The sequence below is a fragment of the Molothrus aeneus genome, chromosome 27, assembly GCF_037042795.1.
Source record: "Molothrus aeneus isolate 106 chromosome 27, BPBGC_Maene_1.0, whole genome shotgun sequence".
Lineage (NCBI taxonomy): Eukaryota > Metazoa > Chordata > Aves > Passeriformes > Icteridae > Molothrus > Molothrus aeneus.
Genome location: NC_089672.1, coordinates 5,392,998 through 5,416,794, shown reverse-complemented (window position 1 = coordinate 5,416,794; position 23,797 = coordinate 5,392,998). Strand labels below are relative to the sequence as shown.

Sequence of the window (23,797 nt, the reverse complement as noted above, 5' to 3'; positions counted from 1 at the left end):
AAGAGCTAGTGTCCTTTTTTTGTACACTAAAAAAGCTGAATGCTGATTTTGCAACATATAATAAATTCACTGTATTGGAAAACAAGCAGACAATAAGGTTGTGGATTTCTTTTCAGTGCTTCTCCCTGCAAGGAAACTCAAAAGGGAAAGGTGATAAATGGCTGGCGTGGAGCTTGGAAGCAGGAAACGGGAAGGAACGGGGTCACTTGAGCGAGCTCAAGTGTCAGAGCAGGGAGTAGGTAAGAAAGAGGAGAGGGAAGAGGAGCCTGGAGCGGGGCAGCTCCTTGGAACGCTGGGCTGGGCTCAGCCTCCAGCCCTGGCACCAGCTGGGGGCTTCCCACTGCAGCACCCTCGGGCTTTCTGGAGGAAAAGCTGCTGTGGAGGAGGCTCTGGATGCTGCTGGGGGCTCAGGGATGCTCCGAAACCAGCGAGGGGAGTGGGGCTCAGCCCGGGGGTGCTGCTGGAGCAGGAGCTGGGGACAGCCTGGCACGGACGCTGCTGCAGCTCCCACCTCCTCCCCCCTGGCTGAGTCATCCCGGAGAAGCTCAGGATGCAAAGGGCACCTGGGCTGTGTCCGGAGTGTCCCTTGCCTTGCTGTCACCGTGGGTTCCTCTGGCCCTGCCCTCAGCAGCAGCCCCGGGGCTGGATGGAGCAGGCACAATAAAACCAAGGATAAAACTACTCAGGAGTGCAGGGCTTTGGAGCAGCCGCTGTGCTGGTGCTGCCTCCCTCCTGAGCACAGCGAGCAGCACAAACTCAGGGCTGGAGGCCACAGGTGCTGCTGGCCCCGCGTTCCCGTGTCTGTAACGCGTTCCCTTGGGCTCAGTGCTGCTCTGGGGATTGTCCCTCCAAAACCGCACACGGTGGAGAAGGTGACAATCGTCCGGGGCTCAAATAACGCTGTACAGAGTTGGTTTATTTGTTAAAAGGTGTCCTTGTCCTTGCAAGCTGACACGGCAGCACCCGCCCGAGGAGACACCGGTGGGACTCGGCCACGGAGCGAGAGCTGAGCCCAGGCTCTTGCAAATCCCCAAACCCTCCAGTTTTAGTTTCAGACGTGGCCTCTGAGCCAAGCTCTGCACCCCGGGCCCCCTTCAGCCTCTGTGAGCCTCCCCCGGGGCGCTGAGCGGCTCCAAGGCCGGCTCTGCCCCGCGGGGACGCTCGCACAGGAAGGGTCCCCATCCCCTCCCAGCTTTCCTGGGGAATTCCTCCCAACCGCTGGCAGCTCCGGCGCTGCCCGGGGTCACGCATTGAGCTCATTAACTCGGAGCTGCCCCAGTGGAAATTTACTGGCTGCGTTCGCTGTGCCAGAGCCAGCCGGGCTCCCGCCGCCGCCGCCGCCTCCTTATCGGCCCCGCCGGGAGCCGGGGCCGCCGCACCGGGAGCATCCCCGCTCTCCGCGCCCTCCGGGCTGGCAAAACCCGGCCGGCCGCAGGCTCGGGAGGAGCCCTGGCCTCTGATAATTCACCGATAACTCGGGTCACACTTGGGAAAAGTCACTTTGCATCGCATCGTGCGCAAACCGCCCCTAATCTGGGGTCACGCAGGCGTGGGAAGGCCCTGGCCAGGTTTTAGGGGTGCTGGAAACCGATGACAGCGCTGTGGGTTTTTTCCTCCCGTGGTTTTTATTTTCCCCATGGGTTTTTTCCCCTGTGGATTTTTCCCCCGTGGGTTTTTTCCCTGGGCACCTTTCAGTGCTCGTGGCTCGTTTACAGGAGGAAGCTCATTAGAATAATTTGTCCTCGCCACGGTCCGATGGCGCTGGTCCCTCTCCCAGAGCAGCTGCTGCGCCTCCAGCGCCGGGCACGACCCCCAAAATCACCCCCTGCTCCCCCCCTTGCAGGCGTGGGCCCGACCTTGGGCACGCAGCGCCGGGAGGGCGATGGCACAGGGAGAGGGAGGAGGATGAGGAGCTGCCAGCAGGGATATAATGAAGGGCCAGGGCTTGGGATTGTGTTACACGAGGGGAAAAAACCCAACTGTGGAGGAAGGAAAACGTGGCAAGGGAATGCTGGGGCTGCTGCGAGGCACAAATCCGGGGTTGGCGGGGTCGGCCTCGACCTGTTGTGAGAGGGGGGGGGACAGAGGCAGGACCCCCCAACCGAGCCCGTCCAGCGCTCCCAGCATCTCCGGCTGCCGCGGGAGCAGCCCCTGAACCTGCTTAGAATGAAGTTTGGGAGCCCCCGGGGGGGCTGCGTGGCCTGGAAACGCATCCCGGGGCTGGGGCGGGGGGTCCGCAGGGAGCGGGGGGTGGGCTCCATTGCTGGCCCAGCGGGGCCGGTCGCTATGGCTCCGCTGCGGCTCCGCTGGCCCCCGGCCAGCCCCCGGCAGCTGGGGAGCGAAGGCGCTGGGCGGCCGGCCCGGGCTCCCGGCCCATGGACGCGTTGGGCGAGCGGGAACAAGGGAGCCCCGCTCATGCGGTGCCGAGCGTGGGAGGAGTGGGAAGGGAGTGGGGGAAGGAACAATGGTGGGAGTTATGGGAGGGGGGCGAAAAAAAAAAAAAAGTAAAAAAATAAGGGGAAAAAAAAAAAAAGAGGAAAGCAGTGGAAAAATACCAGTTCTGGGCCCCTGGCAGCGCTGCCCGGACCCTCCCCGCCCCAGGATTATTGTACAAAGAAATGTTATTTTTGTTTCAATAATTTGCTGAGGCACTGGCATTCCAGCGCGGGGCTCGTTTTGTCCTCCAGCCCGGCACCAAGGGATCATTGTTCCTCCATGGCCAAGGGGCCGGACGCGGCCCCCCGGCACCGCCGTGCCCTCCACCGCCGCCTCTCCCCGCGGCCGCCCGGCCGCAGGTGCCCTCCGGGGTCGGTCCCGGTGGGTCCCGTCCCGCTGCGTGCCGGAGGCTGGGTGGCGATGGCAGCGAGCCCCGAGGAGCGGGGTGGGTGGCGGAGGAGGGCAGAGCTGTCCTCGCCGTGTCTGCGGGGAGCGAGGGTGGGGAGGGGGCCGGGGCGTTGCTGCGGCTCCGGGGGCCCCTTTGAAGCGGGGCGGGCCATTGAAAGGCAGCGGGACCCCGGGGGCCGCCAGCGGGGGGGCGGCCACGACCCCTTTCTCTGCCCGGGCCCGCGCGGGGGTGCGGCCCCACACGGGCTCGGTGCCCCCCGGGGCGGACGGGGCTCCGCGGCGAGTCCGCCCTGCGGGCTCCGGGCTGCCGGGGCTGCCGGGGCTGCCGGGCTCCGGGCCGGGGGCTCGGGGCTGCCGTGACTTTTTGGGGTGTCGGTGCCAGGGGCTCTGGGGTGCCGTGACCTCCGGGGTGCCCGCGCCGGGGGCTCCGCGGTGCCGTGGTTTTTGGGGTGCCCACGCCGGGGGCAGCAGCGAGCGGGATAACAGCGGCTGCGGGGTGCCGGGGTGCCCCTGCCCGGGCAGCGCGGTGCCGGTGCCGGTGCCGGTGCCGGGCTGGCAGCCCCGTGGGAGCGGCGCCGTGGGAAGGCGCCCGCGGGTCCCGGGCGCAGGAAGCCGCCGGCCCGGGGCTCTCAATGGCCGGAAGGCGGCGGCGGGACCCCCGGTCCTGGCCCGGGACCGGCCCCGGCGACACTTCCCCTTCCCGGGTCAGCGGCCGCTTCCCCCTCCCGCCCCCCTCCCCCGGTACGAGCGGCCGGCGAGGTCCGGGGAGCCCCGCACGTGCCCCGGGACCGGGGGTCGGGGGGGGGGGTCCGGGGGGTCCGGGGCTGCCGGTACCGGTGGGCACGTGCGGGGGGGGCGGGGCCGGGCGGGGGCGGGGCCGGGGCGGGGCCGCGGAGCCGATTAAGCGGCGGGAGCCGGGGCGGCCGCAGCGCGATCGCATCGTCCCCGCGGGGCAGCACCGGACACCGGGCACGGGACACCGGACACTGAACACCGGACACTGAACACCGGACACTGAACATCGGGCACTGAACACCGGACACCGGCTGTCGGCACTGGGCACCGAGCACCGGGCACAGGGTACCGCCACCGGACAACGGGCACCGGGCACAACCACTGGCACCGGGCACCGGCACCGATACAGACTCAGACCCCGGCTCCGGCTCCTGCGCGCCCGGCGCGGCCCGGTCCGGTGAGTGCCCGCGGCGGGGCGGGACTGACCCCGGAGCGGTTCGGGTTTGCGGGTCCGTGTCCCCCCCGCCACCCCCGGGCGCTGGGACAGCGCTGTCCCCAAGTGCCCTTTCCCCTGGAGAGGACCGTCCTTGTTCCCACGTCTCCTGTGCCACCCCGGGGTGCAGGGACCGCCTCTGTCCCCGTGTCCCCTCTGCCACCCCTGGGCAGTCTTGGTCGCGATGTCCCCTGGGACAGCTCTGGGAGTGGGAACAGCGCTGGTCCCCACGTCCCCTGCCCCATCTGTCACCCCAGGGCGTAGGGACCGCCCCTGTCACCAAATTCTCTGCATGCCTGGGAGCTGGGACAGCCTCTGTCCCCACGTCCCCTGCACGCTCTGACACCCTCAGCAGCAGGGACACCCCTGCTGTCCCCTGTGCGCCACCCCAGGGTGCGGGGTTGTCCCCACGTCACCTGGACGCGACCTCTGTCACCCCCAGGGATCGAGGGAAGACACAATTCCCACAGTGTCCCCTGCACCCCCAGCCCCCCGGCGTGCAGGGACACCCTCGTCCCCTGGGAGCATCCCTGGTCCCCGCTGTGCCACCCCCAGCGAGGTGACACCAGGACAGTCCCTGCCTGCCCCGAGCAGGACCGTGCCCCCCCCGGGCCCTCTGGGGCGAGGCTGTGGCCCCCAAACCGCCCCTGGCCCCGACCCGGGTGGGAAGGGGCCGCAGTGACCGTCCCAGCGCCACCACCACCCCGCAGGGCAGGGAGCCAAGGTCCCCACGGGCGGCACAGCCACGTCCCAGCAGGGCGGAGGGCCCGGGGAGGGCCGGGGGGGTGGCCCGGCGTGCTGACACCCATTTCCTGCCATTGCAGCTCCAGGAACAATGGCAGAGCCATTCCTCGTGGAGAGCCCCAACGTCACCTACAGCAAGGACTTCATCGAGGCCAAGTACACCTACAGCACCGTGCACGTCTGCAAGGAGAACGGCGTCACCAAGGTGGGCAGGGGCTCCGGGGGGGCTCGGGGGGGCTCCGCTCGTCCCCGCTGTCCCCAGCTGTGCCCTCTCTCTGTCCCCAGGTGCGGCCGTGCTCCACCCGCTTCACCTTCCGCACCGGCCGGCAGGTGCCGCGCCTGGGGGTGATGCTGGTGGGCTGGGGGGGCAACAACGGCACCACGGTGACAGCGGCCGTGCTGGCCAACAGGCTGGGGCTCTCCTGGATGACCAAGACGGGCCGCAAGGTGGGTGTCCCCAGCAAGGTGGGTGTCCCCAGCAAGGTGGGTGTCCCCAGTGTGACCTCAGTGAGCGGGGTGTCCCCAGTGTCACCCCAGCCAGGTGGGTGTCCCCAGCAGGGTCCCTGCAAGAGGTGTGTCCCCAGTGTGACCTCAGTGAGGGGGGTGTCCCCAGTGTGACCTCAGTGAGGGGGGTGTCCCCAGTGTGACCCCATTTAAGGGGGTGTCCCCAGAGTGACCTCAGTGGCATGGGAGTCCTCAATGTGACCCCAGCGAGGTGGGCGTCCTCAGTGTGACCCCTGCAAGGGCCACGTCCCTGGGGTGTCCCCAGAAGGACCCCAGTGATGTCCTGGGACCTGGGGTCACCCCACAGGGCTGGGGACACCCAGCTCAGCTGCCCTGGTGTCCCGCACCCCAATCCCCTCCCTGCCCCTGCAGAGGGGCTCTGCAGCCCCAGCTCCCACTCTGGGGGTGCAGGGACCCCTCTGACCCCCCCCAGGCCTCATCCCTGCCTGTCCCATCCCAGACAGCCAACTACTACGGCTCCCTGCTGCAAGCCTCCACCGTGTGCCTGGGCACCGGCCCCTCGGGTGATGTCTACGTGCCCTTCCGGGACCTGCTGCCCATGGTGCACCCCAACGACATCGTCTTCGACGGTAGGTGGGGCACGGGGGGTCCCCCCGGCGGCGCGGGGCGCCCCGAGCGCCTGGGTCACCCCGTGTCCCCCAGGCTGGGACATCTCCTCGCTGAACCTGGCCGAGGCCATGCGGCGGGCGGAGGTGCTGGAGTGGCCGCTGCAGGAGCAGCTCTGGCCGCACATGGAGAAGATGAAGCCCCGTCCCTCCATCTACATCCCCGAGTTCATCGCCGCCAACCAGGAGGAGCGGGCGGACAACGTCCTGCGCGGCCCCATGGCCCAGCAGGTCCGGCCGGGCGGGGCAGGGGAGGGGACAAGGGACACGGGGGAGGGGACAAGGGACACGGGTCCTGACGCGTCCCCCACCCCGCCTCGGCCGTGCCCCAGGTGGAGCAGATCCGCAGGGACATCCGAGACTTCAAGGAGAGCAGCGGCGTGGACAAAGTCATCGTCCTGTGGACGGCCAACACGGAGAGGTTCTGTGACATCGTGCCGGGGCTCAACGACACCGCCGACAACCTGCTGAGGGCCATCGAGGTCAGGGGGCGGCCGGGGAGGGTGGCACCGTGGGGAGGGTGACACTCTCGGGAGGGTGACACTGTGGGGATGGTGACACCGTCGGGATGGTGACACTCTCGGGATGGTGGCACCGTCGGGATGGTGACACCGTGGGGAGGGTGACACTCTCGGGAGGGTGACACCGTGGGGAGGGTGACACTCTCGGGATGGTGGCACCGTCGGGATGGTGACACTCTCGGGATGGTGACACCGTGGGGATGGTGACACCGTGGGGATGGTGACACCATCGGGATGGTGACACTCTCGGGATGGTGACACCGTGGGGAGGGTGACACCGTCAGGAGGGTGACACTGTCGGGAGGGTGACACCGTCGGGAGGGTGACACTCTCGGGAGGGTGACACTCTCGGGATGGTGACACCGTGGGGATGGTGACACCGTGGGGATGGTGACACCGTGGGGATGGTGACACTCTCGGGATGGTGACACCGTCGGGATGGTGACACCATGGGGAGGGTGACACTGTCGGGATGGTGACACTCTCGGGAGGGTGACGGCGCCCTGAGCCGCCCCGTGTCCCCGCAGCGAGGCCTGGAGGTGTCGCCGTCCACGCTGTTCGCCGTGGCCAGCATCCTGGAGGGCTGTGCCTACATCAACGGCTCCCCCCAGAACACCTTCGTGCCCGGGGCTGTGGAATTGGCCGCCCAGCGCCGCGTCTTCATCGGCGGCGACGACTTCAAGTCGGGGCAGACCAAGCTCAAGTCGGTGCTGGTGGATTTCCTGGTGGGCGCCGGGCTCAAGGTAGGTGGGGGCTCAATGGGGGCCCGTCCCCACCTGCAGGGGACAGGACGTGACCTCCCCGCGTGCCCCCTGCCCAGACCAAGTCCATCGTGAGCTACAACCACCTGGGGAACAACGATGGGAAGAACCTGTCGGCGCCGCAGCAGTTCCGCTCCAAGGAGATCTCCAAGAGCAACGTGGTGGACGACACGGTCCAGGCCAACCCCGTCCTCTACGGCCCCCAGGACAAGCCCGACCACTGCGTGAGTGGGGGGCCCCGGGGGGGTCACACGCACACACGGGGGTGGCAGCGGGGCTGACGGGGCCGTGGCTTTGGCAGGTGGTGATCAAGTACGTGCCCTACGTGGGGGACAGCAAGCGGGCGCTGGACGAGTACACGTCCGAGATCATGATGGGCGGCACCAACACCATCGTCATCCACAACACCTGCGAGGTGCGTGCCGGCCCCCGCGGCGTCCCCGGGGCGTCCCCGGGGTGTCCCCTCGGTGCCACGGTGGCCGCTGACCCCTGGCTGCCCGCAGGACTCGCTGCTGGCCAGCCCCATCATCCTGGACCTGGCCATCCTGACGGAGCTGTGCCAGCGCATCTCCTTCTGCACCGAGGCCGACCCCGAGTTCCAGGGCTTCCACAGCGTCCTGTCCATCCTCGCCTTCCTCTGCAAGGCCCCGCTGGTGCCCGAGGGCTCCCCCGTGGTCAACGCTCTGTTCCGCCAGCGCAGCTGCATCGAGAACATCCTGAGGTACCCGGGGGCCACCGAGTGCCACCAGCCCCGTGCCCGCAGGGGCACCCACAGGGTGCAGGGGCTCCCAGGGTGGGGTACCCAGGGTGCCAGGGGGTCCCAGTGCCCACCGGGGGGTGTCCAGATCCGGGGGGTGCTGGAGGCCAAGGCCTGGGGTGCCCGGGGCTGGGGGTGGCTCCCAGTGGCACCAGGGGGTTCCAGTAGGTGCTGGTGACAGTCCCAGTGCCCAGAGGCCCTGGAGATGCCCAGCACCAAGGTCCCAGCTCAGGTGGGTCCCCATTTCCCAGTCACGGGGTGCCCAAGGGGAGCAAGGTCCCGGTGCCCAGGGTGTCCCAGCGCAGAGACCCTGGCACCCAGCGGGTCCCTGATGCCCCAGGGGCTGCCCAAAGCCAGAGGATCCCAGTGCCCAGCACCAGTGGCTCCCAGTAACCAAACTTTGGGGTTCCCAGTGCCAGTGACCCCCAAACCTTGGGGCTCCCAGTGCATGGGGGTGCCCAACTCCAGTGGGTGCCAAATCCCACAGGTCTGAGCACCAGTGGGGTCCCTGCTCCCATTCCTGCTGCTCCCAGTGCCCAACACCTGGAGGTGCCACACTCTGGTGTCGCCCAGTTCCCAAAGCTCATCACCCAGTGCCTGAACACCCATCCCAAACCCCCCAGTGCCTGAACACCCATCCCAACACCCCCAGTGCCTGAACACCCATCCCAAAGCCCCCAGTGCCTGAACACCCATCCCAAACCCCCCATACCCATCTCCCCATGTCCCCCACCCCCCAAGCCCCCTCCCCGTGTCCCCCATCCCTCCCATGCCCACCTCCCCATGTCCCCCATCCCTCCCGTGCCCATCTCCCCATGTCCCCCACCCCTCCCATACCCACCTCCCCATGTCCCTCACCCCCCCATACCCATCTCCCCATGTCCCCCACCCCTCCCGTGCCCATCTCCCCGTGTCCCCCACCCCTCCCCAGCCCCGTGCCACCCTGCCATGCCCGTGGGTGCCCCCCTGACGCTCTGTGTGCCCGCAGGGCCTGCCTGGGGCTGCCCCCCCAGAACCACATGCAGCTGGAGCACAAGATGCAGCGGCCGAGCCCCAAGCGCGCCTGTCCCGGGGGGGCCGCGTGCCCCCTGGTGCCCAAGAAGAGCCCCCCGGTGCCCACCCAGCTCAACGGGCACCCCCCCTGCGCCCCCCGGGCGCCCCGCGCCCCCCTGCACATCGACGGCGCCGACTGACCCCAAATGGGGCTGGCCAGGGGGTGGGGGGCACGGGGTGGGCTTGGGGGGGGCGGTTCCCCCCCCCTCACCCCAACTGGGGACTCCAAACTGTGAAGCTTCGCACCCACCAATAAACCCCGAGCGCACCAGGACACCCCCGCTCGGCTTCGGGGTCTCTTCACTTGGGGTTTGGGGTCCCTCGCTTGGGTTTTGGGGTCTCATCCGGTATTTGGGGTCCTCCTTGGAACCTCAGCCGGTTTTGGGGTCCCTCACTTGGTTTTTGGGGCCTCCCCAGTAGTTCCTTGGAACCTGACCTGGTTTTGGGGTGTCTCACTTGGCTCTGTGAGTTCCTCCACCTGGTTTCGGGGTCTCTTCACTTGGGTTTTGGGGTCCCTCGCTTGGTTTTGGGGTCTCATCCGGTATTTGGGGTCCCCCTGGTGGCTCCTTGGAATCTCACTTGGTTTTGGAGTCCCTCACTCGGTTTTGGGGTCTCTTCACTTGGGTTTTGGGGTCCCTCGCTTGGTTTTTGGGGTCTCATCTGGTCTTGGGGTCCTCCTTGGAACCTCAGCCGGTTTTGGGGTCCCTTTATTTGGTTCTTGGGGTCCCCCTTGCCTTGTTTTGCTTCATGTGGTTTTCGGGTCCCCTCAGCCAGTTTTGGGGTCCCTTCCCTTTGTTCTGTGAGTTCCTTCACCCGGATTTGGGGTCCCTTTATTTGGTTCTTGGGGTCCCCCCTCTCCTTGTTCCTCTTCGTGTGGTTTTGGGGTCCCTTCACCCGGTTTTGGGATCCCCCCACCCCCAGTGAGACCCAAACATCGCCGCCTTCTGAAAAAAAATCAAATTACATTTATTGATGCGGGGGGGAGGGGGGTGTTGGGGGGGGTCGTGGATTTTTTTTTTTTTTTTTGTCATTTTAGGGCTTTTTTTTTTTGTTCTTTTTTTTTGCTCTTTTTGTATTTTTTCTTTTTTTTGGGTTTCTTTTTTTGTTTTTTGTTCTTTTTTTTTGGGGGGGGGGTGTTCCCCCATTTTGTTTTGATAAGCAATGGGGGGGGGGCGATCTAGAGGTTTAGAAATGAGGGGGGGTCCCTACACAGAACAGAACTACGCCTATGGGGGGGGGTCACCCCACTTTTGGGGGGGACACGAGGGGGGCTGTACAGGGGAGGGGGGGGGGTCCGGGTGTGCAGCGGCATTTTGGGGGGGGGGCTCTTGAGGAGGGTAAAGGTGTGTGGGGGGGGCTTTGAGGTCCTTTCTGTTATAAAAGAGGAAAAAATCAGAAAAAAATAAAACAAAAAAAAAAACCGAAAAAATAAAACAAAAAAAAAAAATTCAAACCACACCAAAAAAAAAAAAAAAATTAAAAAATTCCTTCATATGGAAGTGGTCCCTGAAGGGGGGGGGCGGGGGGGCCCCGGTCTGGTGCTCGGGGGGGGCCGGGGGTCACAGTGCTGGCTGAGCACACAGACTGGGGGGGGCGCTGGGGCTGGGGGGCTGCTCTGCACTGGGGGGGCTGCGCCACTGGGGGGGCACGGCCTGGACCCCCCCCCCACTCCTTCCCCCTCCCCCAGCACAGCCGGGATTTGGGGGGGGGCGGGGCTGCACCCACACTGGGGGGGCTGTGCTGGGTCTGCCCCCCCCGCCCCCCCTTCCCAGGACTCGGGGGGGGCACTGGGAGAACTGGGAGGGGGGGGGGGGGTGGGGTCACACCCTCCCAGCCTGAGGGGGGGGGCACAGCTCAGGGAACCCCCCCAGATGCCCCAAATTGTGGGGGGGGGGGGGAATTGGCACCACCTGCCATGGAGGGGAGGGGGGGGCACAATGCCACGGAGGCCCCCCCAAAAAAAAAAATCCCAAAAAATTCCCCTCGCCACGTGGGGGGGGGGGCAAAACACCTCAAAAATGCCCCTCCAGCCCCCCCAGTGCCAGACCCCCCCCTCAGCACCGACCCCGCCCTGGGGAGGGGGGGGGGCTGCGGTTGGGAATGTGGGGGGGGGGTCCCCAGTGCTGGGGGGGGCCATAAATGGGGTCCCAGCATTTTGGGGGGCTCCCAGTGCTGGGGGGGGGGGCATAAACGGGGTCCCAGCATTTTAGGGGGGGTCAACCCCAGTGCTGGGAGCGCTCCCAGTTTGGGGAGGGGGGGAAGGACTGGAAAAGGAGGCTCCCAGTGCTGGAAAACAGAGAGGGGGGGGGGGGGTCCCAGTGCTGGGGGGTGGGCAGCAAATAAGTCACGTGACTTATTTCTAATCATCGTTATTATTTCTTTTTTTTTTTTTTTTTTTTCCTGCTCGTTTTTAGTGTTCGTTTGGGAAAAAAAAAAAAAAAAGAAAAAACCAAACAAAAAACCACCAAAAAATAATTAATAAAAAAAAAATTAAAAAAAAAAAAGGAGGGGGCGGAACTGGGCGGAGGAAGAGGAGGGAGGGGGGCGCTGAAAGGGGGGGGGTTTGGGCGTGACGGGACGGGGCGGGGGGGGGGCTCTGATCATTAGATCATTAAAATTAATGAATTTTTCGTTTCGTTTCGTTTTGTGTTTTGTTTTGTTTTCGGTGGTGGGTGAGGGCGGTCTGGCTGTCGGCGGCCTCGGCTCACACGGGGGCTCACACGCTCATTGTCATGCTGGGCGAGTACTACAGAGAGAGCGGAGACACCACAGCGTTATCAGCGGGGCCGGGGGGGGGCCCGGGTGATGGGGGGGGGGCACACACACCGCCCCCCCCCCCAGCGCCGCCCTCCTCATCCTCACACCTCGCTCGGCCAAGGCGCCCCCCCCGCTGCCGCTGTCGCCGCTGCCGGTGGTGGTGCTGATGATGATGATGATGCCGGTGGTGGCGGTGGTGGTGGTGGGGGTGACACCATCTGGGGGGGTCGCCAGTGCTGGGCTTTGCTCGCTGACCCCCCCCGTCCCCGGCCGCGCCCCCCACGGGCCCCCCGCCCTCTCCTCCTGCCCCCCCGGGGGTGCGCGGGGGTCCCCGCCGGGTCCCTTACGCTGTCGCTTTGGAAGGGATTTAGGAAATTGCTGCTCAGCTCGGCGTCGTCACGAGGGGTCCCGGGGGGGTTGCTCAGGGCCCCCAAATTACTGGGGGAGCTCTGGAGGGAGGGAGGGGGGACAAGAGTTAGTGGGGGTGGGGGCATGGGGGGTGCTGGGGGGGGATTAATGGGGTGACAGGAGATGGGGGGGTGTCAGCACATGGGGGAACCCAAATAAATGGGGTCCCAAAAAATGGTGGGGAGCAATAAAGGGGGTCTCAATAAATGGGGTCCCAAAAAATGGGGTGGTCCCAGTATATGGTGAGGGGCAATAAATGGGGTCCCAAAAAAATGGGGTCCCAAAAAATGGGGTGGTCCCAGTATATGTGGGGGCAATAAATGGGGTCCCAGAAAATGGGGTGGTCCCAGTACATGGTGAGGGGCAATAAATGGGGTCCCAGTAAATGGTGGGGGGTCCCAGTATATGGGGTTCCAAAAAATGGGGTCCCAAAAAATGGGTGGTCCCAGTATATGGTGGGGGCAATAAATGGGGTCCCAATAAATGGGGTCCCAAAAAATGGGGTGGTCCCAGTATACGGTGAGGGGAAATAAATGGGGTTCCAGTAAATTGTCAGGGGCAATAAATGGGGTTCCAAAAAATGGGTCCCAAAAAATGAGGTGGTCCCAGTATATGGGGGAGCCCAAATAAATGGGGTCACAGTAAATGGTGGGGGGCAATAAATGGGGTCCCAGTACATGGGGAAGCCCAAATAAACGGGGTCCCCATAAATGGGATGGTCCCAGTACATGGGGGAGCCCAAATAAATGGGGTGGTCCCAATGAATGAGGGACCACGGCTTCCCCAGCACATTTACCCCCAGTAAATGGGGTCCCAATAAATGGGGGGGTTCCCAAAATATGGGGGAGTCCCAAAAACGGGATCCCAATAGATGTGGGGGGCTCCCAGTGCATTTACTGGGGGTCCCAGTAAAGGGGTCCCAGAGCATGGGGGGGATCCCAGCACATTGGAGATTCCCAATAAACGGAGGGCCCAGAACATGGGGGACCCCAATAAATGGGGTGCAGCACCGTGGGGGTCCCAGGGTCCCCAGCTCACCTTTGGCAGCCCATCCATGTCCCCGGAGCCTGCCAGGGTGACAGTGGGGCATTAGTGACCCCCCAATCCACGTGTGTCCCCAAATTTGAGTGTCCCTAACCCACGTGTGTCCCCCAAACTGTGTCCCCCCATCCTCCATAATCCACGTGTCCTTCCCAAACCATGTGTGTCCCTCAGTCCAGTCCATCTGTGTCCCCAAATCTGTGTGTGTGTCCCCAAATCCGTGTCCATGTCCCCAAATCCGTGTCCATGTCCCCAAATCCCTGTGTGTGTCCCCTCAATCTGTGTGTGTTCCCAAATTCCTGTTTGTCTCCCTAAATCTGTGTCCATGTCCCCAAATCCCCGTTTGTGTCCCCAAATCCGTGTACGTGTCCCCAAATCTGTGTGTGTGTCCTCAAATCCCCGTTTGTGTCCCTAAATCTGTGTCCATGTCCCCAAATCCCCGTTTGTGTCCCCAAATCCCTGTGCATGTCCCCAAATCTGTATGCGTGTCCTCAAATCCCTGTTTGTGTCCCCAAATCTGTGTCCACAAATCCCTGTGTGTGACTCCAAATTTGTGTGCATCCCCAAACCTGTGTCCATGTCCCCAAACCTGTGTCCATGTCCCCAAATCCCTGTGCGTGTCCCCAAATCTGTGTCCATGTCCCCAAACCTGTGTCCATGTCCCCAAATCCCCGTTTGTGTCCCCAAATCCCTGTGCATGTCCCCAAATCCGTGTCCATGTCCCCAAACCTGTGTCCATGTCCCCAAATCCGTGCCTGTCCCCTCAATCCATTCCCCCTCCCACCCCCTCCTGCTGCACGAGCCCATCCAGCCTCAGAGGGAGCCCCAGTCCCGCAGGATTTGGGATTTTGGGGTCCCTGCTGTCCCCAGGGCTGTCACCCACCTAAGGACCCGTTCATGTGGTGCGGCTCCATGGCGCTCATCCCGCCCAGGGGCCCCTCGGCTCCGGGCCCCATGGGGAACTGCAAGGGAAAAGGGGGGGCTGAGGGACGCTGGGGGGACCCCCGGCCCTGTCCCGGCCCCGTGTCCCCTCCCCTGTCCCCTCCCCTGTCCCCTCCCCTGTCCCCGGCCCTGTCCCCTCCCCTGTGGCTCACGTTGGGCCGGCTCCCCGCGGGTCCCATGGGGTTCATCATGGTGTACATGTTCTCGCTGGAGTTGGTGGAGTCTGGGGGGGACAGCACACGTGGGGGGGTGAATGTGGCACCCCCAGAGCCCACTTATAGCCCCAAATCACAGTCACACCCCAAAAAACCCACTTATAGCCCCAAATCACAGTCACAGCCCCAATCCTACTCACACACCCAAAAATCCCACTCACACCCCCCAAATCACAATCACACCCCTCAAATCCCACTCACACCCCCAAATCCCACTCACACCCCCCAAATCCCACTCACTCACACCCCCCAAATCACAATCACACCCCTCAAACCCCACTCACACCCCCAAATCCCACTTATAGCCCCAAATCCCACTCACTGCCCCAAATCCCCTCACTCACCTCCGGGGCTGGGCAGGATGGGGGTACCAGGGGGGCCACCACCCCCAGGAGGGCCCTGGAAGGGAAAAGGAAAAAAGGAAAAAAAGGGGGGGGTGGGTTTTGGGGGGGGTCACAGGGTCACTGCAGCCCCCCCGTCCCCAGCAGCGCACCCCAATACTCACCACGTAATTCCCAGGGGATGAGGAGGAGTAGGCAATCTGGGGGGGGACAAAGGGGACTCAGCACGGGGGGGGACACGGGGGCAGCACCCCCATAAGACCCCCCCCACCAAGGTATCCCCCCCCTCCCCAAAATCCCAAAATCCCCAAACTTACGGAGTTGGCGTTGGGGTTGGGCCAGGGCCCGCGGCCACCGGGACCCCTGGGAAGGCAATGGGGTCAGTGAGGGGGGGTCCTGCCGGTCCCGAGGCTCCCCCCACGCTGGGGGGGCTATGGGGGGGGGCATGGGGGTCTTACATGTTCATGGTGGGCATTCCAGGGCCGGCCAGAGAGCTGGGGGGGGGGCGCATCCCGCTGCCATAGCTCTGCAGGACAGGGGGGTCAGCGGGGCTGGGACACCCCCAGCACTGTCCCCATCCCCGCTGTGACCTCCATCCCTGTGCCCAAAAGCCATCCCCGTCCCTATATCCCCATTCCCTGTCCCCATTCCCTGTCCCTGTTATCCCCATCCCTGAATTCCCATCCCCGTCCCTATATCCCCATTCCCTGTCCCTGTTATCCCCATCCCTTAATTCCCATCCCCGTCCCTATAACCCCATTCCCTGTCCCCATTCCCTGTTCCTGTTATCCCCATCCCTGAATTCCCATCCCCGTCCCTATATCCCCATTCCCTGTTCCTGTTATCCCCATCCCTGAATTCCCATCCCTGTCCCTATAACCCCATTCCCTGTCCCTGTTACCCCCATCCCCGTCCCTATATCCCCATTGCCTGTCCCCATTCCCTGTCCCCAGCCCTCTTTTCCTGTCCCCAGTCCCTGTTACGCCCATCCCTGTCCCCATCCATGTCCTTATTCTTGTTTCCCCGTCCCCATCCCTGAATTCCCATTCCCATCCCTTTATCCCTGTACCCCATCCCCGTGTCCCCATTCCTGTCCCACTGTACCCATTCCGATCCCCATATCTTTGTCACCCTGTCCCTGTAACCACTTCCACCCCTGCATTGCTGACCCTGCCCTATCCCAGTACCCCAGTACCCCAGTATTCCATTATCCCAGTACCCCATTATCCCTGTACCCCATTATCCCAGTACCCCATCAACCCAGTATCCCACTATCCCATCATCCCATTATCCCAGTACCCCACTATCCCATAATCCCAGTGCTCCCCTATCCCAGTGCCCCATTATCCCAGTGCCCCCTATCCCAGTACCCCCTATCCCAGTGCCCCATTACCCCAGTCCCCCATTACCCCAGTGCCCCCTATCCCAGTCCCCCATTATCCCAGTGCCCCCTATCCCAGTGCCCCATTATCCCAGTGCCCCCTATCCCAGTGCCCCCGATCCCAGTGCCCCATTACCCCAGTACCCCATTACCCCAGTCCCCCATTACCCCAGTGCCCCATTATCCCAGTGCCCCCCTATCCCAGTGCCCCCTATCCCAGTCCCCCATTATCCCAATCCCCCATTATCCCAGTGCCCCCCTATCCCAGTGCCCCCTATCCCAGTACCCCATTATCCCAGTACCCCCCTATCCCAGTGCCCCCTATCCCAGTCCCCCATTACCCCAGTGCCCCCTATCCCAGTACCCCATTATCCCAGTACCCCCCTATCCCAGTGCCCCCTATCCCAGTCCCCCATTACCCCAGTCCCCCATTACCCCAGTCCCCCATTACCCCAGTGCCCCCTATCCCAGTGCCCCCTATCCCAGTACCCCATTATCCCAGTCCCCCATTATCCCAGTCCCCCATTACCCCAGTCCCCCATTATCCCAGTACCCCCCTATCCCAGTGCCCCCTATCCCAGTCCCCCATTACCCCAGTGCCCCCCATACCTGCGGCCCCATGCCGGCCATGCCTCGGGGGGGGTTCATGCGCTGCATTGGGCCCCCCATGCCGGGATGCCCTGCAGAGATGGGGGAGGGGGAGCCGTGAGACCCCCAGAGCCCCCCCGAACCCCCACTCTGGGCTGTGGGGGGGGCTCAGGGACCCCAGGGGACCCCAGACTCACCCTGAGCGCGAGCAGCCGGGTCCATGGCGTTGGGCAGCAGCGGCTGGGAGCCAGGAACACCCACGGGGGGCTGCACAGAGGGGAGGGGAGGGGAGGGGCCAACAGCAGGTCAGGGTGCTGGGGAGGGAGGGGCTGCACCCCTTTATTAGGGGAGGGGGCTGCACCCCTTTATTTGGGGAGGGGGCGCCCGGCAGTGACCGCCTCACCTGGTTGGGCATCCGGAGCGGGGGCCGGGGGCCGCCGGGGTAGCGGGGGGACATGAAAGGCTGCAAGAGAGAGAGGGGGGGGTTTGGGGGGTCAGCCGGGGCTGGGGGGGGTCAGTGTCACCCTGGGGGGGTCCCGGGGGGGGTCAGTGTCACCCTGAGGGGGCTGTGACCCATGGGAGGGGGCTGTGACCTCGGAGGGGGCTGTGGGGACACGGGGGAGGCTCTGCCATGGTGGGGGTGTGACCCCCCCCTCCCCAAAACCCGCTCAGGACACACAGACACACACATGGATGCACAGGACACACGGACACACAGACACACACATGGACACACGGGACACACAGACACACGGGGCACACAGACACACGGACACACGGGGCACACAGACACACGGGGCACACAGACACACGGACATGCGGGACACACAGACATACAGGGTACACAAACACACGGACACACACACAGACACACGGACACACGGACAGGCGGGGGGGCGGTACCTGGAAGAAGGCGGGGGGCACGGGACCCCCGGCCATGCCATCCCCGGGGGGCAGGTTCCCCATCACCGGGCTGGGCGCTGCCGCCGCGCTCTGCGGGCACAGACGGACAGACAGACAGACAGCTCAGAGCGGGCCGGGGGGGTCCCCAGCGCCCCCCGTGCAGCACCGAGCTCGGGGCCCCCGCAGCGGCCGGGGGCGGGGGGCGCGGGCCGGGCCGGGGGAGCTGTAAAGGGAAGGAATGCGGCGCTTTTCCGCTCCTCCGGCCCGGCCCCGGCGCCACAAATGGTTCCAATTTGGAGCAGGGAGGAGAAGGGGGGGACCCCGCGCTGCCCCCTCCGCCCGGGGGGCCCCGCGCCCCCCCAAGGCACCGAGAGCCCGGCGGGGGTGGGGGTGCCCATGGGTGGGGGGTGCTGCTGCTGCTGCTGCTGCTGCTTTGGGGACAGGGATGGCCGCGGTGACACCTGGGACACGGCTGGGACACCCAGGCTTGGTGGCACTGAGAGCCCAGGGACACCCGGATGGGGTCTGTGCCCCATGGGGGGGATCCACGGGGGTCCCGGGGGGGGCCCAGGGCTGCGTCCCCTCCTGGGGAGCCCCGGACGCAGCCACAGGGACAGGCTGGGGCCGCTGCTGTCCCCAGCTGCCGCCCCCGGGGGTGACGGTGCTGTCCCCTCCGAGCAGGGACCAAACGGGGCCCCCCCGGCCCCCCCATCGCTCGGTGATGCAGAGCAGAGTTGCCATGGCAACAGGTGGGGGAGCTGCGGCTCCTCCTGCGGGCTCAAGGTCAGGAGGGAGGAAATTGGAGGGGGGGGCACGTGGGGGGGGTACTTTGGGGGGGGCTGCTCACCCCCGGGGGGACCCCAGACCCCGCTGTGGGGCAGCTGATGCCAATACCCACCCCTAAGAGCTGTGCACAGGCTGGGACCCCCCAGTTTTATGGGGTCACCAGGATGCTCTGGGGGTTCCCGACGTGCCTGGGGGGGGGGGGGGGGGGGGTTGGTGGGAACACGAGGAGACCCCAGCTCCACACTTGGGACCCCCCCAGTTCAGCCCGGCCGGGCACTGGGATGGGGCCAGGGCTGCGTGGGGCACCCCAGCGGGCGCGGGGGGGCCCCGGGGCTCCCCCCCAGCCCTGGCAGGCAGCAGTGCCATGGCAACGTGGCCTGACCCGCGCCGTGTCCCCGGCGTCACCGGCACCGCACCGGCAGCAGCCTCATTAATTCCAGCATGGAAATCAGCTCTGCGCAGCCACGGGGCCGGGGGCGGCGGGGGGGGTCCTGCTGCAGCCCCCGCGGCGCCAGCGCAGCCTCACAGGGCCCACGGGAACCCACGGGAACCCACGGGAACCCCGGGACCCCCCGAGACCCCACGGGAGCCCCCAGGGGTCAGGGGATTCCTGGGGGGCAGGGGATGCCCGTGGGCCCTGCAGGGTCCTGAGCCCGGGGGGCACCGAGGGTCCTGCAGCCCACAGAGTCCCCCCTGTGCCACCATGGGTGTCCCCACAGGGACAGGGACCCCCCCAGGACCCTGGATCCTACAGAGGCATCCTACACGGAACAGCATCCCACATCCTGTGGGGCTGTGGATCCTACAGTGTCCTGGATCGTCCTACATCATCCTACATCACCCCACAGCCTCCTACATCATCCCATAGCATCCCATATCACCCCACAGCCTCCTACATCATCCCATAGCATCCCATATCACCCCACAGCCTCCTACATCATCCCATAGCATCCCATATCACCCCACAGCCTCCTACATCATCCCAGGGCCTCCTGCATCATCCCAGGGCCTCCTGCATCCTGTGTCATCCCCCACCCCAGAGCCCCGTGGGCTCCACAGAACCCCACGGAACCCCACAGCACTGTGGATCCCACAGAATGCTGCATCCTGTGGGGCTGTGGACCCTGCACCATCCTGCATCCCACAGTATCCCACAGCACCATCCTGCATCCCACAGCACCATCCTGCATCCCAAAACATCCCACAGCATCCTGTGGGACGCGGACCCTGCATCCCACAGCACTGTGCACCCTGCAGCATCTTGGGGACCACTCCCCATCCCAGGGCACGGTGCCCCAGCACCCCCCCGTGCCCCCCCATGGCTGCAGCCCTGGCAGGAGCGGGCACAGGGACCCAGGAGCACCGGGAGCACCACCGGGAACACCGGGGCTGCTGCCCCTGTGCCAGTGACGAAAGCCCCAGAGCTGTTCTGGGGGGGTCCCCTCAGTGTGGGGGGGCCCCACTGAGCCCCAGCCCCGCAGTGACCCCCAGGACCCCGGGTGGGGACCGGGGAGCAGGGGACACCCCGGGCTGGGCACCCCCGGCTGGCACCGTGCCCATGGCCTGGGGGGAATGGGGGGGGTCCCTGTCCCCTGGGGGGGGGGTGACAGTGGGGGCTGGGCACGCCGGGGTCCCCGAGGGAGGGGGGACACAGAGCCAGGCCCCCAGGGATTAACCCCCCCTCGCTGTGCCATGGGAAATGGGTCACCCAGAGATCGGGGCTGGCACTGCAGGAGCCCCGGCGCGGGGCGGGGGGGTCAGCGGCACACGGAGCCCCCCCGGGCAGGCACTCACGTAGTCATGGAAGGCTTTGGCCTCGCTGGAATGCTCGCAGGTCTCGCGGCGGTCCGGGGCGGCGCAGTACAGATCCCAGAACACGCTGGGAAAACCAGAGCGGGCTTGGGATGGGTTGGGGGGCAGAGGGTGAGGACCCCCCCCAATTTACACAGCCCTGACCCCTCCCAGCGAGCCCCACGTGAGCCCGGCCACGCTCCGGGCCGGGGGGGCCGCGGCCGTGTCCCCCCTCCCTCGGCGGGGGCCTCCCGGCTCCTCCGGCGCTGCTTTCCCCGCCTGTTTTCCCTGGAAACGGTCGCTACGGCCGGAGCCCAAATTCCTGGGACTTTACATCAGGCTGCAGCATCCCGGCATGGGGGGGGGGGTCCCTGCCCGCGCCCCCCGCCCTGGGGCCGGGACAGCGCGGGGGGGGGGGCCCTGCCTGTGTCTGGGTGCCCCCCCAGGATTGGGGGGTGCTGGCTGGGTGCCAGGTTAACCCCCAGCCCCCCCTCGCTGTGTGTGCCCCCCTCCCCAAATCACCCACGGATCACTCGCTGCCCACCCCCGAGCCCCCCCCCCCCCCATATCCCCCCCCCTCCTCGGGGGGGCTCTGCTGAGGCCCCCCCAGCGCGGGGGTCCAGCCCCGGGGCCGGGAGCCCCCCCCCCCAGCTCCACTCTTGGTGCCAAATTGGATCCATCTGGAGGAGCCGGGCAGGGGGGGCCGGGATGGGAGGGAAAGGGGGGGCCCCCAAATCGCTGATGGGAAAAGCAGAGGGACAGGTTTGTGTTTATGGGGTACGAGGTGATGTAGTGGCAGAATGGGGGGGGGGGGACAGATCCCAGACCCCCTCCCAGCCCCTCTGCCATGGGAATGGGGGGGTTCCCCCCCTTTCCAAGCCCCCCAAAACCCAACTCACCACCACCAGGAGTGCAGGAAGCCGGGGGGCTCCCCCAGCGTGATGTTCTTCTCCCATCGGATCTGCGAGGGGGACATGGCCGGGGGGGTCAGCAGGGACGGGAGGGGCTCCAGGACCCCCCATGGGTGGCGTGGGGGGGTCCGGGGGCGCTGCCCTCCCCCCTTTACCTCCGACAAGAAGGTCTGGGCGGATTTCTGGGCCCCCACGTGCAGCAGGTACTCGTAGACGTAGAGCGCCAGCCTGGGGGGACAGGACGGGGACAGGGACAGCGTCAGGGCCCTGCCACCGCCACGGTGACACCCCCACCCAAGGGACCCCGAGCGACACGGGGAACAGCCGGGATGGAGCCCCCTCCCCTCAATTAGTGCAGATTGATGAAGGAGGTTCGATGTCACCGCCCTGCGAGGGACCCCAGCGGTGGCACCGGGTGACTCCCACCGGTGACACCGCACGGCAGCAGCGCTGGGGTGGCTCCAGGACAGGTGACACAACCCACACAGGATGTGGCTCGGGGCCCGGTGCCACCACGCGTGTCCCCGCTGGCACCCGCGGAACCCCGAGCAGGAACGGGACCCGCGGGGTCCCCACGGGGGTCTCAGCCCCGCTGGGTGCAGCCCCCGGCCCCAGCAGCTGCCCCGGGGGGACCGCGGTGGCCTCGGGCACGGGGACACAGCCGGGAACGGCGGGGCACGGAGCGGGGACCGGGGCTGGCAGCGGCCGCGGAGCATCGGCAGCCCCGGGGCCATTCGGGTCCCGCTGCCCCGGGGGATGGCACGGCCGGCGAGGGCTCCCGGTGCCCTCAGGGATGCTGCGGACCGGGCACATCCCGGCTCCCGGTAGCCCCGGTGCCATCGCGGTCACGGTGCCCCGGGGGATGGCACAGACCGGGGGGCACAGCCCCGCTCCCGGCGGGCACGGTGCGCTCGCGGTACCCTGGCGGATGGCACGGAGCAGGGGGAGCAGCCCGGGTCCCGGTGCCCCGGGGGATGGCGCGGTCGGGGAAGGGGCATCCCGGCCGCCGGTGCCCCCGGGGATGCCGCAGACCGGGCAGATCAGCCCGGTGCTCCCGCAGCTCGCGGTGCCCCAGGATATGGCAATACCCGGGGGGCACATCCCGGCTCCCGTTAGCCCCGGCGTGATCGCGACTCCCGGTGCCCCGGGGGATGCCACGGACCCCGGCACATCGCAGCTCCCGGCGCCCCGGGGGATGTCACGGATCGAGGGGGATCATCCCGGGTCCCCGTGCCCCGGGAAGCCACGGACCGGGGGGATCATCCCGGTTGCCGGTACCCCGGGGAACGGCACAGATCGGGGGGAATCATCCGTGCTCCCGGTGCCCCGGGAGATAGCACGGACCGGGGGGGATCATCCCGACTGCCGGCGGCCCGGGGGATGCTACGGATCGGGGGGACCATCCCGGCTCCCGGTGTCGCGGGGGATGCCGCAGACCGGGGGGCTCATCCCGGCTCCCGGTGCCCGGCTGACCCCCGCCAGCTCCCGCTGCCCCGCGGCTGCCGGTGCTCCCCGGCGGGGCGGGGCCGGGGGGTCCGCCCGCCCCCCGATCTCCCCCCGCTTTTCCCGATCTCTCTTTCCCCCCCCCCCGTCCCTTCCCGCTCCGTCCCCGCTCCCCCGGCGCCCGCCCCGGCAAAAACTTCCGCGCCCCGGCCGTCCCCCGCCGCCGCCCGGCGCCGCACTCACTTCTCGCGGGCCTGGCCGTCCGAGGGCACGCCGGAGCCCTTGCCCTTGGCGTACATGGCGCGGCGGCGGCTGTCAGCGGCCCCGGGCCCGGCCCCGCGCGGCCCCCGCCGCCCCCGCCGCCCCCGCCGCCATCCCGGCCCGGCCCGGCCCGGCCCCGCCGGCTGCGGCCGCGCGCCCGAGGGGGAGCTTGAAACCGCCGCGCCCCCCCCGCGCGGCTGTTCCGGCAGCGCCGCCACCACCCCCCCCGCGCCGCGAGCCGCGCTTAAAGGGGCGATGGCGGCGGGGGGAGGCGGTGGGGACCGCGCCGAGGAGGGAGGGAGGGAGGCAGGGAGAGGGGCGGCGGCGGGGAGGGGGACACGGACACGGACACGGACACGGACACGGACACGGACATGGGGGGCGAGGGGAGTGGGCGAGGAGGGTCACGGGCAGCGCGGGGTGGGCACAGGGGGCACAGGGGGGCGCGGATGGGGCTGGGTGGACGCGGAGCCGAGGGGGTGGACGCGGGGACGCGGGGCCGAGGAGTGGGCACGGACACGGGGGACACAGGCGGGGGGGGGTGGGCATGGAGGGGCGAGGACACGAGGGGGGTCAGGGACACGAGGGGTGGGCATCCAGGGAGGGGGCACACGGGGGGTCAGGGACACGAGGGGGTGAGTTAAAGGGGCAGGGACACGAGGGGACACGGGCACAGTGGTCACAGAGGGACACGAGGGGGTGGGCGCGGACACGGAGGGTACAGGGGGTGGACATGCGGCAGGGCGGACACGGACGCGAGGGGATGGGCACGGAGGAACACGGACAAGAAAGGGTGGGCACGGACATGAAGGGGTGGACATGGGAGGGGGGGCACAGGGGGACACGGGGGACACAGAGGGACACGGATGTGACAGGGTGGACGCGGAGGCGATGGGGTGGACTTAAAAGGGCAGCGACACGAGGGGATGGAGATAGGATGGTCCTGGAGGGACACGAGGGGGTGGCCACAGACACGCGACACAGAGGGACA

General features: G+C 66.7%; 2 protein-coding genes across 2 annotated transcripts; one reads left to right on the top strand and one right to left on the bottom strand.

Moving 5' to 3' along the window:
• The first annotated feature begins 3,743 nt into the window (after window positions 1-3,743).
• On the top strand, window positions 3,744-9,206 carry ISYNA1 (inositol-3-phosphate synthase 1). Its single transcript, XM_066566109.1, has 11 exons — window positions 3,744-4,036; window positions 4,897-5,021; window positions 5,102-5,263; window positions 5,781-5,910; window positions 5,984-6,177; window positions 6,279-6,428; window positions 6,995-7,210; window positions 7,288-7,452; window positions 7,530-7,643; window positions 7,732-7,949; window positions 8,974-9,206. Exons 2-11 carry the CDS (start codon window positions 4,908-4,910, stop codon window positions 9,176-9,178), a joined length of 1,668 nt encoding a protein of 555 aa, XP_066422206.1. The 5' UTR covers window positions 3,744-4,036; window positions 4,897-4,907; the 3' UTR covers window positions 9,179-9,206.
• A 2,366-nt stretch (window positions 9,207-11,572) lies between these two features.
• SSBP4 (single stranded DNA binding protein 4) lies at window positions 11,573-22,893 on the bottom strand. The gene is made up of 17 exons (XM_066566110.1): window positions 22,789-22,893; window positions 21,258-21,330; window positions 21,091-21,152; window positions 20,195-20,279; window positions 17,615-17,704; window positions 17,115-17,174; window positions 16,909-16,978; window positions 16,733-16,803; window positions 15,201-15,268; window positions 15,060-15,105; window positions 14,907-14,942; window positions 14,746-14,800; window positions 14,339-14,409; window positions 14,128-14,206; window positions 13,242-13,270; window positions 12,143-12,244; window positions 11,573-11,784 (listed from the first exon to the last, which is right to left on the bottom strand). The coding sequence occupies exons 1-17, from the start codon at window positions 22,842-22,844 to the stop codon at window positions 11,755-11,757; spliced, it is 1,083 nt and encodes a 360-aa protein (XP_066422207.1). The 5' UTR covers window positions 22,845-22,893; the 3' UTR covers window positions 11,573-11,754.
• Between the last annotated feature and the right edge of the window lie 904 nt (window positions 22,894-23,797).

Bases quoted from the DNA above. Each gene is read 5' to 3' on its own strand.
- SSBP4 (XM_066566110.1), bottom strand. From the start codon at position 22,844: ATGTACGCCAAGGGCAAGGGCTCCGGCGTGCCCTCGGACGGCCAGGCC. The intron at 21,331-22,788 runs GTGAGTGCGGCG...CTGTCCCCCCAG, and splicing joins GACGGCCAGGCCCGCGAGAA to GCTGGCGCTCTACGTCTACG. The intron at 12,245-13,241 runs GTGAGCTGGGGA...CCCTCCCTCCAG, and splicing joins ACATGGATGGGCTGCCAAAG to AGCTCCCCCAGTAATTTGGG.
- ISYNA1 (XM_066566109.1), top strand. From the start codon at position 4,908: ATGGCAGAGCCATTCCTCGTGGAGAGCCCCAACGTCACCTACAGCAAG. The intron at 5,022-5,101 runs GTGGGCAGGGGC...CTCTGTCCCCAG, and splicing joins AGGAGAACGGCGTCACCAAG to GTGCGGCCGTGCTCCACCCG. The intron at 7,453-7,529 runs GTGAGTGGGGGG...TGGCTTTGGCAG, and splicing joins AGGACAAGCCCGACCACTGC to GTGGTGATCAAGTACGTGCC.